Genomic DNA, 18777 nt, shown 5'->3' on the forward strand with positions numbered 1-18777 from the left:
TTACCATTATCACTATTACAACAGCTTAAAAAAAAAAAAAGTTATCTAAAGTAGCCAGGGGCATCTGGGTGGCTCAGTCATTTAAGTTCCCAACTCTTGATTTCAGGTCATGATCTCACTGTTGTGAGATCAAGCCTACATCACTAAGTGTGGAAACTGCTTGAGATTCTCTCTCTCTGCCACTCCCTCTCCTTAAAAAAAAAAAAAAAAAAAAAAATTAAAATAACCATTTTTTTTTCCCAGTCCCCACCCCCCAGAAATGCATTTGAAACTCCATCTATGGGCTTACTTCATCAAGTACTTCAATTAGTCGAGATCCAATTAGGAGAGAAAACACAAAATCTGAACAGGAAAAGTTTACCATTAAGAATTACTAACTATAATAGGAGAGTAACTATAAAGAGAATTTTGAAGAATACCCTAAAACCGAGGGAGAGTACGCCAAGAAAGACCAACCTTGGAAAGAAGATCCTCTCCCTAAAGCTGGTATTCTAACTTTACCAGAGAGGGTATGAATATAGTACAGTGGAGGGCAAAGTTTGCTGGACTGCCCAGGAAAAGCTGGACCAGAAGCAAGCAGGAAACAACCAAGGTGCGGATAGCCATGCCTGACAGGGCAAGTGAACAGAGGAAAACACAGCCCCTGGAGCCAGCTCACCGGCAGAAGGATGTGAGGCCTGAGGCCCACAGTCTCTTGTGCCTGGAGGTCCACATGAAGATCTTGCTGAGCCAAAACCAGGATTATGAGCTCGAGAAGAGAGTGTGTACACTGGCTTCATAGCTAGAGCACAGTACTGCCAGTTGTCCCAGAATCTTAGAGCAAGAAACAAGCACAAGAGACCACAACCACAAAGACCCTTCCTCCTGCAGTGTCTCTCTACCATCCTCTACTGGCTAGATTTAATATTGCACTTGCTGCAAAGAAAAAATACAAAAAAAGAAAAGCTCCACTATCCACGTTGAAGCAAATGGTGGGTATTTGTCATTTCTATCAACGTGGATGGAACTGGAGGGTATTATGCTGAGTGAAATAAGTCAATCGGAGAAGGACAAACATTATATGTTCTCATTCATTTGGGGAATATAAATAATAGTGAAAGGGAATATAGGGGAAGGGAGAAGAAATGTGTGGGAAATATCAGAAAGGGAGACAGAACATAAAGACTCCTAACTCTGGGAAACGAACTAGGGGTGGTGGAAGGGGAGGAGGGCGGGGGGTGGGGGTGAATGGGTGACGGGCACTGAGGGGGGCACTTGACGGGATGAGCACTGGGTGTTATTCTGTATGTTGGCAAATTGAACACCAATAAATGAAATGGCAAAATAAAAAACTAAAAAAAAGAAAAAGAAAAAGAAAAGCTCCACTAGTGTAAATCAGGTAAGAGAGTTGATTGGAACCAAGAGGCAATAAGTTGATAACTGGCATAGGATATAGTCAAAATACCACTTCTCCTAATTACTTAATAGCCATGTTAGAACCCAAAATTTCTTAAATCAATAAGTTATTTTCCATTTTAAGTTGAAAATGTAAATTGGTTTACACACTATGGAAAAATAGGGATGCCCCTCAAAAACTTAAAAATAGATCTACCATATTATCTAAAAAATCCCATTTCTGGGGAAACACCTAAGGAAATGAAAATAGGATATCAAAGAGATATATGCACTCCCATGTTTACTGCAACATTATCACAATAGCCAAGATACGGAAACAATCTAAATGCTGGTCAATGGATGGCTGGAAAAAGATGATGTGGTATATGGATACAATGGAATATTATACAGCCATGAGAAAAAAGAAATCCTGCCATTTGTGACAACAGGGATGGACCTGAGGACACTCTTAAGTGATATAAATGAGGCAAAGAAAGACCAATACTGTAGAATCTAAAAGAGCTAAACTCATGAAAGCAGGGAGTAAAATGACGGTTACCAGGGGTTGAGAAGGGGAAGAATAGGTAAGATGCTGTTTAAGGACACAAACTTGCAACTGATAGTAAATAAATCCTAGAGATTTGATATGCAATACAATGAGTATAGAAAACAATACTGTATTATTGTATTATAATCAAACTTGCTAAGATATGAAATCTTATGGAAAATAATCATGTGATATGATAGAGGCGCTTACACCTATTGCTATAAGGATAATATTACAATATATAAGTATGTCTAATCAATATATTGTACACCCTAAATTTACACAATGTTGTATGTCATATATATTTCAACTAAAAAAATACCCTCCATATTTGAACAACCTGCAACTCTCCTCAGCTAGGACCTGGCAGTCCTTCTGTTCATTACTACCTCGGTTGGCCACCTTAAGTTTTAAATAAAGCTAAGTAAAACTCTCTCACCACTAGAAAAATAATTTAGAAATTATTATATAAGTATAGTATGATTTACCAAAGGATTTCAAAACGAGCTCCCTCCAATTGAGGTCTACAGATAGTACCAATGTAAATTTTCTAGTTTGCATATTGTACTATAATCACATATGATGTTACCACTGGAGGAAGCATATATAGAGCCTCTCTGTACTATAACTGTAAACTTCCTGTGAGTCCATAATTGTCTCAAATTTAAAAGTTCATTTAAAGATGAGCTCTAAAACATCTAGAATATGTCAACTCATAAAAACATGTTACAGAAAACAATGTTTTCATTACCAATATTTTTTAAAGTATTTCTTAAAATATGATCCTGAAAAATAGCATTATATTCATACTTCTATATTGCAACTCCGCTCGACCAGGTGCCAATAATGGAAAATAATGAAAATTCTGTCCACAAAAGGCTAAGAGATAGAAGCTTCCAATTATTCACCTGATAATGCCAATAATTCTTTACCAACTGTCACTTGAAATAACTATCAGAGAACAATGAAAGGTTTTTTGTATACTCTGCTTTCCTAAGGAAAAAGAAAGTTATCTTTCTACGGTCTTAAAAGAAAACTCAAAGATCTGAAAGGAAAAAGAAACAAACTCAAAGAGGACAGACTAAGTTCACAGAACAGTTTTTTTTTATTTTATTTATTTATTCATAAGAGAGAGAGAGAGAGAGGCAGAGACACAGGCAGAGGGAGAAGCAGGCTCCATGCAGGGAGCCCTACGTGGGACTCGATCCCGGGTCTCCAGGACCACACTCTGGGCCAAAGGCAGCGCTAAACCACTGAGCCACCTGGGCTGCCCTCACAGAACAGTTTTTAAAACATTATGGAGGAGCACCTAGGTGGCTCAGTTGGTTGGGCATCTGGCTCTTGATTTTGGCTCAGATCATGATCTTGGGGTAGTGAGATCCAGCCCCACACTGAGCTCCACACTGGGCCTGCTTGGGATTCTCACTCTCTCTCTTCCCCTTCCCCACCCCATTTTAAGCTCACTCGTGCTCAGTCAAAACAGCAACAACAACAACAACAACAACAACAAAAAATACATATATATATACACACACACACACACACAAACACGCACACACACAAACACACACACACACATTTATACACAAATAATATAAAATAAAGCAAAACAAAATATTATGGAGACTCTGGGTCACCACCCTAATTTATTCTCATTTCAGAATGGAGAAGAATGATGTCCTTTAAGAAAAATTATTAAACTATCTAAAGCTGATTTCAAAGATATACTAATTTCCATAAAAGAATGAAAGATAAAAACCAAACTACCATCTAGGCAACCTGAAGTCAGTGACTTGAGCTTCTTTCTAAATAAAACAATAGCTTGCTAGAGTGAAGGTAAAAATAAATGCTAGGTAAATCCAGCAAAGGACCTTCAGAATGGTCAAACACCAAATTAGCCCCAAAATAATAAACAGCTGAAGTTCTACAATTCCCCTACTCTAGTAATATCAAATCATATTAGAAAATTCTTCTGAGAGAAGAAAAGAGCCCCAGCTGATTTTTTTTTTCAGTACTCAGCTTGGAAATCTTTTCCTCAAGAAAATAACACAAGGAAAGGTACCTATCAATCACTCATGCTATGAAGTATGGCACTTAACACTTCAATTTCTCATTAAATGGTTTTTGCTGCAAGCCAGCAAGCACAAATTAAGAAGTGAAGCAAAATATACTATCAAAACAAGCACGTCTCTGAATCACTCCACAAATAATCAAACTACCTTCTGTTAATGATGTGTTATGTATTTTTTTTTTTAAGTATAATGGTTCTATTCCCCAAAATTAGGATCAAAGTGACTCATGGAAATCCTTTCTCACAATGTGGCCCATGTTACTCAATACAACAGAGTTATATGTTTATAACAAATGTAATCATTGTACTCTGCTTGCTATATCAATATTTCATTCTGACTCACACAGCAAGCATCAGGGCAGATCCCTGGGAAAACAGTAATTTGACAGGTTTGACAGATATAAACCCTGAAGCCAAAAATCTCTTCTCAACTAACCTTCCACAAGGCCTGAAATTACCACTAAACACCACTTCTTGATAGGGAATTTTACAAACACCCATTTTCTAAGTATATATTGTATTAGGGATGCCTGGGTGGCTCAGCAGTTGAGCATCTGCCTTTGGCTCAGGACATGAGCCCCAGTCAAGGGATGGAGTCCCACATCAGGCTCCCTATGAGGTGCCTGCTTCTCCCTCTGTCTGTGTCTCTGCCTCTCTCTCTCTGTCTCTCGTGAATAAATAAAATCTTGTTTTTTAAAGTACATATTGTATTATTGTCCTGAATCATTTTATTACAAAATAAGAGTATTATATTACTTGGCAAAAATCAACTACTCAGAAAATTTATACAATGAAAACTGTAAAACTTTTCCCTTACTTCTCCAGTATGAAGCACAACCAACAATCTTTCCAAAGCACTGAAGTGGATGTGATTTAATAGTACTGGTAATAGTATATTTTAAACAGTATACAAACCTTTAAAAATCCGTATCAATTCAGTAGTTTACAAGAAATTTTTTTGCAATATTTCTACGTGTGATGATACCAAACACCACAGAAATGTCAGCTGGTCAGGCACAGAAATGATTGCCACTTCTGCTCTGGAAAACACCAGAAGAGCATGACCTGATCGAATTTGCACACTTTAACATTTTAACTGGGGGTTTGCCATAAATTAGATTTAGGTCTTGCTCTTCTCACACATCTCAGATGACAACAATCTTGCTCCCTCCCTTCAGCTGTTATTGTTGGTCTTCTCTTCTATAAATCATTCAACTTTTCTCCCAGGACATGGTTACGCCTGAGTCTGAAGTCACTGAGTAATCATATGGACACCCCAACATCTATGTTCTCACCTTCACATTCTGCTTGAAATATGACAAAGAATACTGATTCATTTATCTCCTAACTGGCATGATTAATTTTAAACAGTGTACAATCAGGATTTAGTTGGGTACAGTTTTAAAGAATACACACACTCAGGAACCAGATGGCATTGGTTTAAAGCCTGGCTCTACCAAAATCCAGCCAAGTGACCCAGGTTACTTAACCTCCTTATTAGCCTTGCTTCATGATCTGCAAAAATGGGGAAATAATTATAAAGCCTTCCTCACATGTTGCTATGACAACTGTACTATGGACATCACACAGTAAGTGCTCAATAAATGACTATTACTATTTTCTCTTTTCTGTCCAGTTTCTAAATAAAGCTCAATATGTAAAGTCTAGCATGGATCACTGATAAAAGTAAAGGACTATTAGAAATTTTCAAGATATGAAAGTAGTCTTCACATATTCTCTAAACAAGGTAGGATACTACCAGGTGCAGTGTCCTATTATAATGAGTCTGGTCAATACTCTATAAAATTTTTATATACCTTTTATTCATTTTTCAACAAATTTTTAAAGAGGCAGTAGAGAGTAAGAACATGTATTCTAATACCAGATGGACTCAGCTGAAATATTAATTGTATGACCTGGGCAAGTTATTGAATCTCTCTGTGCTTCGGTTTCTTTAAGTATACAATGAAGATTATAGAAACTATACTTCTAGAACCATGTCCAGCGCAGAGGAAGTGCTAAGTAAGGATTAAGTAGATAACCACAAAATTCTGTGTTGCTAGCAATGTGGTAGATATTAGAGGTTCTGAGATGACATAGTATTTGCCTTCACAGAAGTCAAGACAAAATCTCAGTATAAGTTGTTAAGTAACTACACAGGAAGAAGGCTTGAACCTATGAATACACAGAGAAATGGATTCTTTCAGAATAAAAATATTTTTTGAAAAAAGCCCAAACGCTGAAAATTAGCATTTGGGGTGGGTGGTGGGTACACTGAGGTTCAATATATTATTTGCTATTTTTGTAAATGTTGGAAATTTTACATAATTAAAAGCTACTTTTGAAAATGATAAGTCATTTTCTCTTTCCAAAAATAAGTCAAAATTATGTAATTTAGTTTTTTCACACCAATGTCTATTATGAACTGTCAGTAGCAATGTGAGTCAGGCATTAAGAATTCTCTTGGGACACCTGGGTGGCTCAGCGGTTGAGCATCTGCTGTTGGCTCAGGGTGTGATCCTGTAGTCCCGGGATCGAGTCCCGCATCGGGCTCCCTGCATGGAGCCTGCTTCTCCCTTTGCCTATGTCTCTGCCTCTCTTTCTGTGTGTCTCTCATGAATAAATAAATAAAATCTTAAAAAAAAAAAAAAAAAAAAATAGAATTCTCTTGACAAGTCTGCCACCTGGTGGATTACCTTAAATTCCACCATTTACATTTTGTGATTTAAACACCTTAAATATCACACATAATCTAATAAAAGGCAAGTTTCTTTTTTCCCAAAGAAGACAAATCCAAGTATTTACAAAATTTCCCATTATCGCAGGGAATTCTGTTTGTTATGTTGAAGGAAGTATGTTTGGGAAGAATCATTAGCCTGAAACAATCTCAGTCGATTTTAGTTTGGATACTAATAGAGGTCATCAGACAAAATATGTTTTACCAAAAAAAAAAAAAAAAAAAAAAAAAGCAAAGAAACTTAGCACGGGTTTAATAATTACTGCTGGATATATGAACCCAGATTTGTTAAGCAGTTATCAAGATTAATTATATTAAAATAAAAGCAATATAGTAAGTGGTTATATATGGAATGAATTTAAAAAAAAATAATCCTACTGTTATACAAATAGACACCTGTGGCTTAAGCACATTTTTTTTTTAGGTTTCCAAATTTTTTTTAAAGTTAACATGTGCACAAAAGGAAACTGAAAAACACAAAAAGCAAAGAACCAAGTCATCTATAATCACAAGCAATTTACAGTTTAACTTCTAGGTCCCATGTGTGTATCTATACAAGTGAGCATTTTAATGGACTTAAGATTGTACAGTTATGTATCATGCTTTTTTTTACACACCATGAATATTTACCATTTCAAAGTCCCCAAACTAGGAGTATTTTGATAACCAATAATACTACATCATCTCCATCTGAAAGAAAAAAAAATGTAATCCTGCCTTTCTTGGCAACAAAAATATCATAAAGGAAAAAAATGGCACCAGGTCTCTAGATAAAGATACTGGCTGAGTTGCAATTAAAATACTGCAATCCCTTAATGTCCAATTAAAATTGAGATATAAAGTAACAGAGTATGCAACGTATAACGCTTCTAAAAGAATTCATTATCCAATCTGTACTATTCAAATATTAGCAAGGAGGTATGTTCCTACTGAATCACTTAATGTACTATAGTTCAGCCAGAGACACACACACACATGAACACTTATCATTAAAATGTAAATACAAACACATCCGCATACATCTTTCCCTCTATACTTCCTTCTGCACCTTTGCTGCCAACCCAGTAAGTCCTGACATTTCTCAGAGACAGCTTAACAATTCCATGTCCACGATGCTTCTTTCCTATTGATGGTAACAAAAAGAAACTTCTAAATTGGTTAATTCGCTAGCTGTTGTCACCTCAGGACAACCAAAAAGCTTAGATGTTACAAAATAATGAACTTCATCCACAATAAACACAGGTACTTCATAAAAACGCACACATGGACCTATGGTTTTAACTTAAAACTGTCTTCTAGATGTAGAGATACTAGCAAAAAGCCCTTCCCTTCACTCCTCTGCTTGCTCCCTCTACCATTTTAATGACTAAGTAAAGGACTACATCTAGCTCTAAGTGGTGAATTAACAGACACTCCCAGAACAGTCCTTCCTAAAAACTAACAAAAGGGCATTTGTAAAGGGATTATTTTACCTCCTCTACTTTTAATACACTTTGGGCATTAGGACTTGTCTATCCTGTGACACACAGCAATATTAACTAAAATGCACAGACAGAACTTTAGTCTACAGACTCACGGGCACAGAACCCGTCTCTCCGCATCTCCTTCCCTACTCCCGTCTCTGTCTCCCAGTGAACCCAGTGAACAGTTAGCATACTCACAAGACGTCCATCAGGTTTGACATCAGGTTTAATTCCATTCCCAAAACACAATCATTCCTGTACACTAACAATACTTAAAAGGTGTTTAACTCTCTACTTCTAACATGTTATTCACTTTCAAACATCCAGAAGACTCAATGTTTCAAGTAAGGATTTAGTTAAAATTTGACCACTACATACACTCAGCCCTAGAACCCTTCCTCTTTGTGTATGGTGAAAGAGAGTGGTCTAGTTTCATTCTTCTGCATGTGGATGTTCAATTTTCCCAGCACCAGATTCCATCAAAATCCTAGAGAAGAACACAGGCAACACCCTTTTTGAACTCAGCCACAGTAACTTCTTGCAAGATACATCCACGAAGGCAAAAGAAACAAAAGCAAAAATGAACTATTGGGACTTCATCAAGATAAGAAGATTTTGCACAGCAAAGGATACAGTCAACAAAACTCAAAGACAACCTACAGAATGGGAGAAGATATTTGCAAACGACATATCAGATAAAGGGCTAGTTTCCAAGATCTATAAAGAACTTATTAAACTCAACACCAAAGAAACAAACAATCCAATTATGAAATGGGCAAAAGACATGAACAGAAATCTCACAGAGGAAGACATAGACATGGCCAACATGCACATGAGAAAATGCTCTGCATCACTTGCCATCAGGGAAATACAAATCAAATCAAAACCACAATGAGTTACCACCTCACACCAGTGAGAATGGGGAAAATTAACAAGGCAGGAAACCACAAATGTTGGAGAGCATGCAGAGAAAAGGGAACCCTCTACACTGTTGGTGGGAATGTGAACTGGTGCAGCCACTCTGGAAAACTGTGTGGAGGTTCCTCAAAGAGTTAAAAATAGACCTGCCCTACGACCCAGTAATTGGCACTGCTGGGGATTTACCCCAAAGATACAGATGCAATGAAACGCCGGGACACCTGCACCCCGATGTTTCTAGCAGCAATGGCCACAATAGCCAAACTGTGGAAGGAGCCTCGGTGTCCACTGAAAGATGAATGGATAAAGAAGATGTGGTTTATGTATACAATGGAATATTACTCAGCTATTAGAAATGACAAATACCCACCATTTGCTTCAACGTGGATGGAACTGGAGGGTATTATGCTGAGTGAAGTAAGTCAATCGGAGAAGGACAAACATTATATGGTCTCATTCATTTGGGGAATATAAATAATAGTGAAAGGGAATAGAAGGGAAGGGAGAAGAAATGTGTGAGAAATATCAGAAAGGGAGACAGAACGTAAAGACTGCTAACTCTGGGAAACGAACTAGGGCTGGTAGAAGGGGAGGAGGGCGGGGGTGGGAGTGAATGGGTGACGGGCACTGGGGGTTATTCTGTATGTTGGTAAATTGAACACCAATAAAAAATAAATTTAAAAAAATGAAGAAAAAAAAAAAGAACCCTTCCTCTTCTCATCTCTATCAACCTACTGGAAATTACAAGCATCTGTAATGCTTAGATGGATTTTAACAATCTCACTTCCTCTAGTTTTCAGAATAGACTTTCTACGAATCTAAACACAAAGTGTACACAACGTATTTCTTTACTAACTACTTTTGTCGGGGATCCCTGGGTGGCGCAGCGGTTTGGCACCTGCCTTTGGCCCAGGGCGCGATCCTGGAGACCCAGGATCGAATCCCACATCGGGCTCTCGGTGCATGGAGCCTGCTTCTCCCTCTGCCTGTGTCTCTGCCTCTCTCTCTCTCTCTGTGTGTGACTATCATAAATAAATAAAAATTTAAAAAAAATTAAAAAAAAAAAAAACTAACTACTTTTGTCATACTCTGGCATTAGGTAAAATTTCTAATGACAGTAACATATACTGGGTCAAAAAAGTACTTTATCTTAGATAGCTTAAGCAGAAGTTGAGATAATGTGCCTTGGAAAAATGCCTTAAAGTTACTCAGAAAGAAGAATAATGATGAAGATACTGATGTTGAAGACTACTGAGTCTGAATGAAGTTGGCTTCTGAATATAAGAGGAGGCAAAAGCCCCATTTCTAAGTTATTTTGTGTGATATATTTAGAATGATATATTTAGATTTAGTGTAAATATATTTAGAATGATATATTTAGATTTAGTGTAAATCTTTAAACTAATGAAGAAAATATTTTAAGTGCATTCAACTATTTTACCCACATTCATCCAGGTTTCAAGTTGACCAAACTTGGAACTTCTCATTGGGAAAAGGAAGGATTACCCCATATACAAGCATAGCGCAAGCCTCTGCAATAGAGACGTAATATACCATTTAATCATAAAACTCCAAAATTTTTCAATGATGATGATTAAGAGTTAAATTACTCAACACCTAATACTTCTTTGCCTGTGTTACCTTACAGACTTATTTAATGGAAAGCTGCCTTTTGTTGTGCCAGAAAGAAAGTTCTTAAGGACATAGGGTGTGAAGGGACTCCCAAGGCAAATTCTGGACAGTTTAGACACTGAAATAATTAATTTCTGTAGTGAACTATAAATTATTGTAGTGGGAAGAAGAAAAATTCAGGAGTCTATACCAATAATAAGTAGATCAATAAGCAAAAGAGAAGGGAAATCTTTGATTTACCTCAGAATGCCAAAGGCTAACTGCCAAGTCTAGAGAAAACAGAGGAGATGGAAAACTGTAATTTTGCATTCCTCATAGTAAAGATTGGATCAGACAAGAATAAGAATTATGAATGAATGTTAACTCAAGAAGAAAATTTTGATGAGAAACAAGATATTTGCATGTATCTCCCCCACAAACTGCTTACCAGTTGCAAAGGAGGGGAAAAAAAAAAGGAATTACAGTGAAAAAATCAGACATTTTGACAATCAAATTTTGGCAATCAAAATTAACATCACCAGTGAGGGACAGATGGATATCAGGTACCTCCAAATGTGATGCACTGTAAAGGAAACATCACCTATGCAGCAATAAATAACCTGATCTAATCAGATAGTAATTAGATAAACCCGAAATTAGCAATGCTATATTAAAAAGAGAAAAAATAGATGTATTCTTCAAAAATGTTCACGTCATAAGAGACATAGAAAGGCTGTGGAAATGTTCCCAGATTAAAGAAAGCCAAAGACATATGTCAACTAAATGCAATATTTGACCCTGGTCGGAATCCTGACATGGAGAGGAAAAAGATGCTACTGAGTTAACAGACAAAATTAGAGACAAATGGTAGGTTAGACAAAAAGTATCACATGAATGCTAAATTTACGGAAGTTGCTACATATAATGTGGTTATATAAGATATATCCCTACTCTCATTTTTGGAAAATACACATTTTTATTTTAGATTTTATTTATCTGAGAGAGAGAGAGAGAATGTGCATGTGCAAATGCATGCATGAGCAGGGGGAGCGGCAGAGGGAGAGGGAAAGCAGACTCCCCACTGAGCAGGGAGGACAACACAGGGCTGGATCCCAAGACCCCAGATTCATGACCTGAGCCAAAGGCAGAACTTAAGCCATCCAGACTCATCCAGAAATACACATTTCTTAAGAAAATATATAGGAATAAAAGGCCATGATGTATGTAACTTAATCGAATTGCTCAGAAAAACAATTATGTGAGTGTATGCAGGTAATTAAGTAGGTAGGTAGAGAAAGATTGAGAGACTGAGGAAGTGGGTGCAAAGCAAGTGGGGTAAAATGTTCCCAAAAGGGGATTCTGAATAGAGTACACAGGTGTTCTCTGCACGAATTCTTAAGTATGAAACTGTAAACTTCCAAATAAAAAGATTCAAACATTGCTATACCTACTGCTAACAAAAACAAAAATTCTCGTTATTTTATAATAATATATTCAAAAATCAAAAACACTTTTAATTTTCAGTTGTTTTTCATGAATTTTATGATTCAATTATTTTTATACCACTAGGAAAGAAAAAAAGATGACAACTATAGGACAGAATTATATAGCAGAATTTTTCCTGTTATCTGGATAACCCAAGGACAGAAACAAAGCAAAGCTAAATTTCTGACATTCTAAGGAACATTCTAAAGAGATAATTGGAGGCCAGAAACCTTCTCCTAGACTTACAAGGGACAGAGGTAGCCATGATGCCATCAGCCAGCACCTCAACTGGCCCCCACCTTAATCCTAGTCTACAGAATTGGTGGGGGTGGCGGGGGGGATGTAGTGGTCATAGTCTACAGCAGTCTTCATGAAGAGGCTTTTCTTTCTCTTATGATTATCACCAATTGCTCCCACTTCTTAAAGCCAAGTGAATAGTCATTTGTTTTTATTTCTGACTTTTTGCCACCATAAAAAGGGCTGTAATAAATAACCTTAAAAACATGTTCCTACATAGTGGTACTTTTATTTTCAACAGGACAGACTGCCCTGAATGGGACTGATACAACAATTACAGGTGGATTTTTAAATTTTATAGATGTTTCCAGATTATTTTTCAAAAAGGATGTACACACACTTTAACCATTTCCCCAAATCCCCGAAAATAACATCTACGTGTTATTTTTGCTACTCTGATATCTTACTGCTACCTTAATTATATTTCCCTGTCTATTCATGAATCGGGACATCTTTACACGTGTATGTTTGTTAGCCATGTAAAGAGATTTCCTGTATTTGTCGATTCATACTCTTGGTTGTTTTCCTCTTTTTTTCTGCAAATTGTTAAGAAATTTATGTATATTATAGTTATTAACCTTTCATCTATCATTTACAGTACAAATACTTTTTCTAGAATTATCATTTGTTATTCTTTGTTTTCAGTATCTTTTGTCCTACAAGATTTTTGGTCTTATATAACCAAATATTAACATAAATACATAAATGCACACACATGTATGTGCATATATGTGTATGTGTACTTATATATTTAAAAGATATGTATCTATCTATTTTAAGCCCCTGAGATCCCAGTAACTAAATGTACTTTTTAATGATCAAAGATGATTAAGAATTTAAGGTATTTGTCCTACACATGAATAAGGGACAGCAAAAGAATAAGGGACGTAACTAAACAGGGGTGAAGCAGTTATTACTGCGGGGGAGATTCATATTTATTTCCCTCATCAATTGAGATTTTTTTCATGAACCAGTTATATCTAACTTATTTAAAGTGGATAGAGCATTATGATTCTCATTTTCATTTTTAAATGGAGAAACAAGTATGGTGAAAAGCCACAGTGATTAATACACAGAGATTCAATAGCATAGCTCTTGAAACACAATAGCAATGTTAATATGAGTTTTTGGTAGCATGTAGGAGCAAGCTGCTTACCTTTCAATAGCTAATTCTTTGTTAGAAAGTTGCTGCACTGTAATCACAACCTTCTTCTCTATTCCTTGTTTTAATTTGAAATAAAATTTATCTCTATCCTTAGGCACAGGACTGAAATATGCAAAAACAACAGAAATTATCAGTACAATAACACAATGAAATAATCTACTCCAAGGTTAGAATCTACTCTGAAGTTCAAAGGAGACAACATCCTTATTCTTAAGATGCTCTAAACTGTCATCTTGCCAGAGCAGCTTACTACAAATTTTATAGTCAGCAAATCAGTCATTAATTTTTAAATTGGATTTATAGGGGCCTTATACTTTATCTCTAACAAAGTTAAAACCAAGAATCTTTAAATGATATAATTTCAATTTTAGATTTTAAATTTAACAAATTTAAGAATGTAACTTATTTAGTTACTTTGTAAGACTCACTTCTGATTTAGCAGGTTGTGTGGTCTTAAGAGCCTTTAACATGCTGAAACTCAAGGCAAAACAAAGTTTGCAGAGCTGACTTTAAAAATCTACTGTTTAAGATAACTGAAACATACTCAAGTAAACTTAAATAAAAGATGGACAAAGAGATATGGATCAGGGACAATTTCAATTCTAGCCTAGGCCAGATTGACTATTCTTAAGAATTCGTTAAGACAATAAATGTCTAAAATATAGGTTGTCTTATCTGAAAAGAAAAAATACCTTGAAGAACTTATCTAAGACCCAACGTCTATATCCACACACACACAAAAAAACCTCAACAAAATATATATCTAACAGTTACTGCTAGAATTAAAGGCCCGTAAGTGATCATTAAAGAGCATAACTGTGCCCTATAATCTATTTGTGAACAGAAGAAAAACATTCTAAATATATGAGGAAAATGATTAAATGATGATCAAACCACCCAACATGCTATTTGTAATTAAAAATGATTTTGAGGGCAGCCCTGGTGGTGCAGCGGTTTAGCGCCACCTGCAGCCAAGGGAGTGATCCTGGAGACCCTGGATCGAGTCCCATGTCAGGCTCTCTGCGTGGAGCCTGCTTCTCCCTCTGCCTGTGTCTCTGCCTCTCTCTCTCTCTCTCTCTCTCTCTCTCTGCATCTCTATAAATAAATAAAATCTTTTAAAAAAAATGATTTTGATTAAGAACATTTTAATGGAAAAGTTCTTATATATTAAAGTTAAAAGAAAAAATTATGTATATACAAGTATATAAAAATACCCCTTAGAAATAAACAAAGGGGGATGCCTGGGTGGCTAAGTGGTTGAGCATCTGCCTTTGGCTCAGGGCATGATCCCCGAGTCCTGGGATCAAGTCCCACATCAGGCTCCCCAGAGGCAGCCTGTCTCTCTCTCCTTCGCTCATGAATAAATAAAATCTTAAAAAATGATAAATAAACTTGGGACGCCTGGGTGGCTCAGCAGTTGAGCATCTGCCTTCAGCTCAGGGCATGACCATGGAGTTCCAGAATGAGGTCCCACTCAGGCTCCCTGCATGGAGCCTGCTCCTCCCTCTGCCTGTGTCTCTGCCTCTTTCTGTATCTCTCATGAATAAATGTGTAAAAATCATTAAAAAAAGAAAAGAAATAAACAAAGGGAAAAAATCAAATATTAAAAATGATTGTGAATGACAAAACTCTACCTTTTCTGTTTTTATTATTTTACATTTTCCTATAATATCATTATTCTAGTAACACTAAGAAAATCATTTACACAAAATATCTGAAAGCATGAGAATAATGAAATATATTCATTCATCTGCCAACTATTCCTTTATCATTTTAAAGCTGTATACCAACATTGTATAGCTTCTGGAAGTGTTATATTAACCAATATTATATTTCAACATAATACCAATTTTTATTATTCACAAATAACCTCACCTAAAGTTTCCTTTTCCATCATCTTCTTTTACCTCCAAGGAGACACTGAAGGTAAACACGTCACTGTCAGGGGTAGGAATAACTGAGTCTTTAACATCAGACACTTGCCTGGAAGAACGTTTGAATGCTGTACAGAAACTATATAAAATTCTGCTTACCTAAAAGAATAAAAATGGAAATACCATTAGGCAAAGGTTTTAACTGCATTTTGATTCTCTCTCTCCTAATTATTGAACCTAACCTTCTATGGTCACAATTTACTTTGGCAAATATAGACTAAGCATACATTTATATATTTATGTTTACACATATTATATAATGGCATTTCATATATATTTTTGGCCTTTATATAAGCTTATATTTATGTATTTGTTTATATATTATACATAATATGTAACATTTTATATACAGTTTGCTTCTTTCAACTCTAGCATTTAAACATGTCAATAAAGATGTTTAACAAAAAAAAAAAGATGTTTAATTGAAGTTCACAAAAAAGCTATATTTATTTATAGATGTTTAGGCCTTCAAATATACCATATTGCAATGAATGAATCCTAAGATAACTATCAGAATGGTGCTGGCATCTAAAACTTCCCAAAAGACACAAACAACGTGTTAGCCTAAGTCCTCAATTTCTCTTTTCACTTTCCTCAGCTTCAGAAGGCTAGAGAGGCACAGAATAATATAAATAATAGTTTTAGCAATAAGCTAATATGGTAACATGGTTTAAAGAGATTGGAGTGTTGTTATTTAATGTTGCTGTGGTAAATGGTTGCAGGATTCCCTGCAGGATTCCCAGCTTCAATAAAATAAATAGAAATGACCGATTTATTTTATTAGTGTTAGGCCACCCTGGTGACTTAAATATATAAAAATATATAAAAAAAATATATATATATATATATATATATATCAATGGTATACTCTTTCCCTAAAGAGGAGAAGAACTCTAAAGAAGTACTAAAAGCAGTATCACACCATCTCAAAATTCTAAGCTCGAAGCATAAAAGAACAATGAAACCAAGATGAAATAAGAATTTAACAAATGTCATAACCTCACATTGGGAGATTACAAGAGACTTCTCTAAATATGAACAAATCCTTCCCTTTAGATAATGTGAATTCAAATTACTCATCAAATTATTTTAGTTGAAGACAAATATTTTGTTATCTGACTGAAATGACCAGTCTCATCAAGAGAATTTCTTAGAGCATATGGTCTTTCCTCATTTCCAAATATTCTTTTTCTCCTATACGGTCCATTGCATTAAAAAATAAGTGGTCCTCAAACTTCCAACAGCCACAATTATATCTATTAATCAATGATTACTCTAAACCACCTTTCCATTGCCAATTTATCTTTAGCTGACTTATACTTTTGACTGTGTAAGACTGCTGCCTGCCAGCCTGAAATTCACGTCCAGCAGTAGTATCATTTGTACCACAGTGCTTGTAAAATTTTTTAAATATTCTAATGTGTTACCTAATTATAATTTTACATAAATGAGTAAAAATGACAAAAGCAACAAAGGACTGATATAAATAAGAACTGCAAGCCTCGGGTAGCCCTGGTGGCGCAGCGGTTTAGCACCGCCTGCAGCCCGGGATGTGATCCTGGGGACCCGGGATCGAGTCCCACATCCTGGAGACCCGGGATCGAGTCCCACATCAGGCTCCCTGCATGGAGCCTGCTTCTCCCTCTGCCTGTGTCTCTGCCTCTCTCTCGCTCTCTCTGAATGAGTAAGTAAATAAATCTTTAAAAAAATAAATAAAATAAAATAAAATAAAATAAAAAATAAACTTAAAAAAAAAGAACTGCAAGCCTCAAATCTTACACAATTAAGATGATGAATTCACACATTCATTCAATAAATATTTTCTGAGTGCCCTCAGTATATTTAGTATCATTCTAGGTGCTAGGGATACACTGCTTACATTCTAGCACATGTGAGTTGAATGCGCTTCAGGTGGGTAAAGAAGGAATCATTATGTAAGCCAAAAGCAGAAATATAGCCTCAGATGGATATTTATATGATTTAGCTCAATAATTTAAGTGTCAGAGAAGAAAACAGAAGCAAAGAACAAACTAAAAACAAGTCACTGAAGAGTATGACTCAAGGTTAAGTTTAAATAGGAACTTTAAACTACTTTTAGTTGAGTACTCCCCACTTCCTAACCTCAAATAAAATGTGAAGTCTATTGTTTACATTTTACACATTGACCTTCAGCTCATTTAAGAAAATATTATATGTAAATATAGGGAAATAAACCTCAACCATATTTATTTTTTTCTCCTCTCCCATATCTTCTTCTAACTATTTCATTTTCTTTATCAGAGTTATCAGCAAGTCTGTCACACCAGACCACACCAAAAAGTCAAAGAACTTGATAAATTCTAAAGTAGATGGCGAGGCTCAAGAATTTCTCTTTAAAAAGGTTTTTAAGTATATGGGGCTGAGCCAGAGTAGTAGAGAATGTTAGGGGGAAAATCAGATTACACTTTTCTCTTTTTGGAGGTAGGACACAACAGTTTATTAATAGCAATCAAACTGCATTTAATCCTGACCATGTCTTTTACAAGTTGCTACTTCCAACAACAAGGTTAAAATCATTTGTGAATTCTAGAGTTTAAGAATAGCTGGAATGGTGATCCAAGGATTGGTAAGGTATCTTCAGGAACAATGATCAGCAATGTCTATAGTTATTGAAACAAACTGGGTAACCAATTACACAATGAAAAGAATATTCAAAATATACACCATAGTAAACATTTCTATACATGCCACACTATTAAACATACACATACACACACACAAATAATCTAGAATAGGCATAAGTTTTTGCAAAAGGGGAAGCTTCACTGGCCAATAATATGGTATAATTTTTCCCCAGAAAGCTATATCTATAGAAAGTACTAGTTAAACACAGAAGTAACTGTTAGGGTTGTTGATTCTGAAGGCAGGGTGTGGGAGAGCACATGGAGATAAATGGAAAGGACATATACCAAAATCTTAACTCTAGTGGAATTTTGGGTAACTTCTCTTTCTTCTTTATTTCAGTATTTCCCACATTCTCAAATACATATTACACGTAAATACTCCAAAACAATGCCATTAAGCAAAAAGGTATTTATTTAAATGACATAGCCGATTTTTCCAAGATAAGGCCTTGTGGTGAAAGATAACTGACTCTTTTAAAAATACCATATGTTAAGAAAACGTTCACCCAAGA

The 18777-nt window shown here is 35.7% G+C and overlaps 1 protein-coding gene across 4 annotated transcripts in view; it reads right to left on the minus strand.

The window, feature by feature from the left end:
- Positions 1-18777, minus strand: part of RABGAP1L (RAB GTPase activating protein 1 like) — a 744356-nt gene that overhangs the window by 649473 nt on the left and 76106 nt on the right. For all 4 annotated transcript variants that reach the window (XM_038542444.1, XM_038542442.1, XM_038542443.1 and 1 more), the window contains 2 exons: positions 15544-15701; positions 13660-13770 (listed from right to left, as the gene is read on the minus strand). In XM_038542444.1, the coding sequence (XP_038398372.1) occupies positions 13660-13770; positions 15544-15701 (269 nt within the window). The remainder of the gene's footprint in view (positions 1-13659; positions 13771-15543; positions 15702-18777) is intronic.

Source organism: Canis lupus, chromosome 7 (genome assembly GCF_011100685.1).
Source record: "Canis lupus familiaris isolate Mischka breed German Shepherd chromosome 7, alternate assembly UU_Cfam_GSD_1.0, whole genome shotgun sequence".
Taxonomy (NCBI): domain Eukaryota; kingdom Metazoa; phylum Chordata; class Mammalia; order Carnivora; family Canidae; genus Canis; species Canis lupus.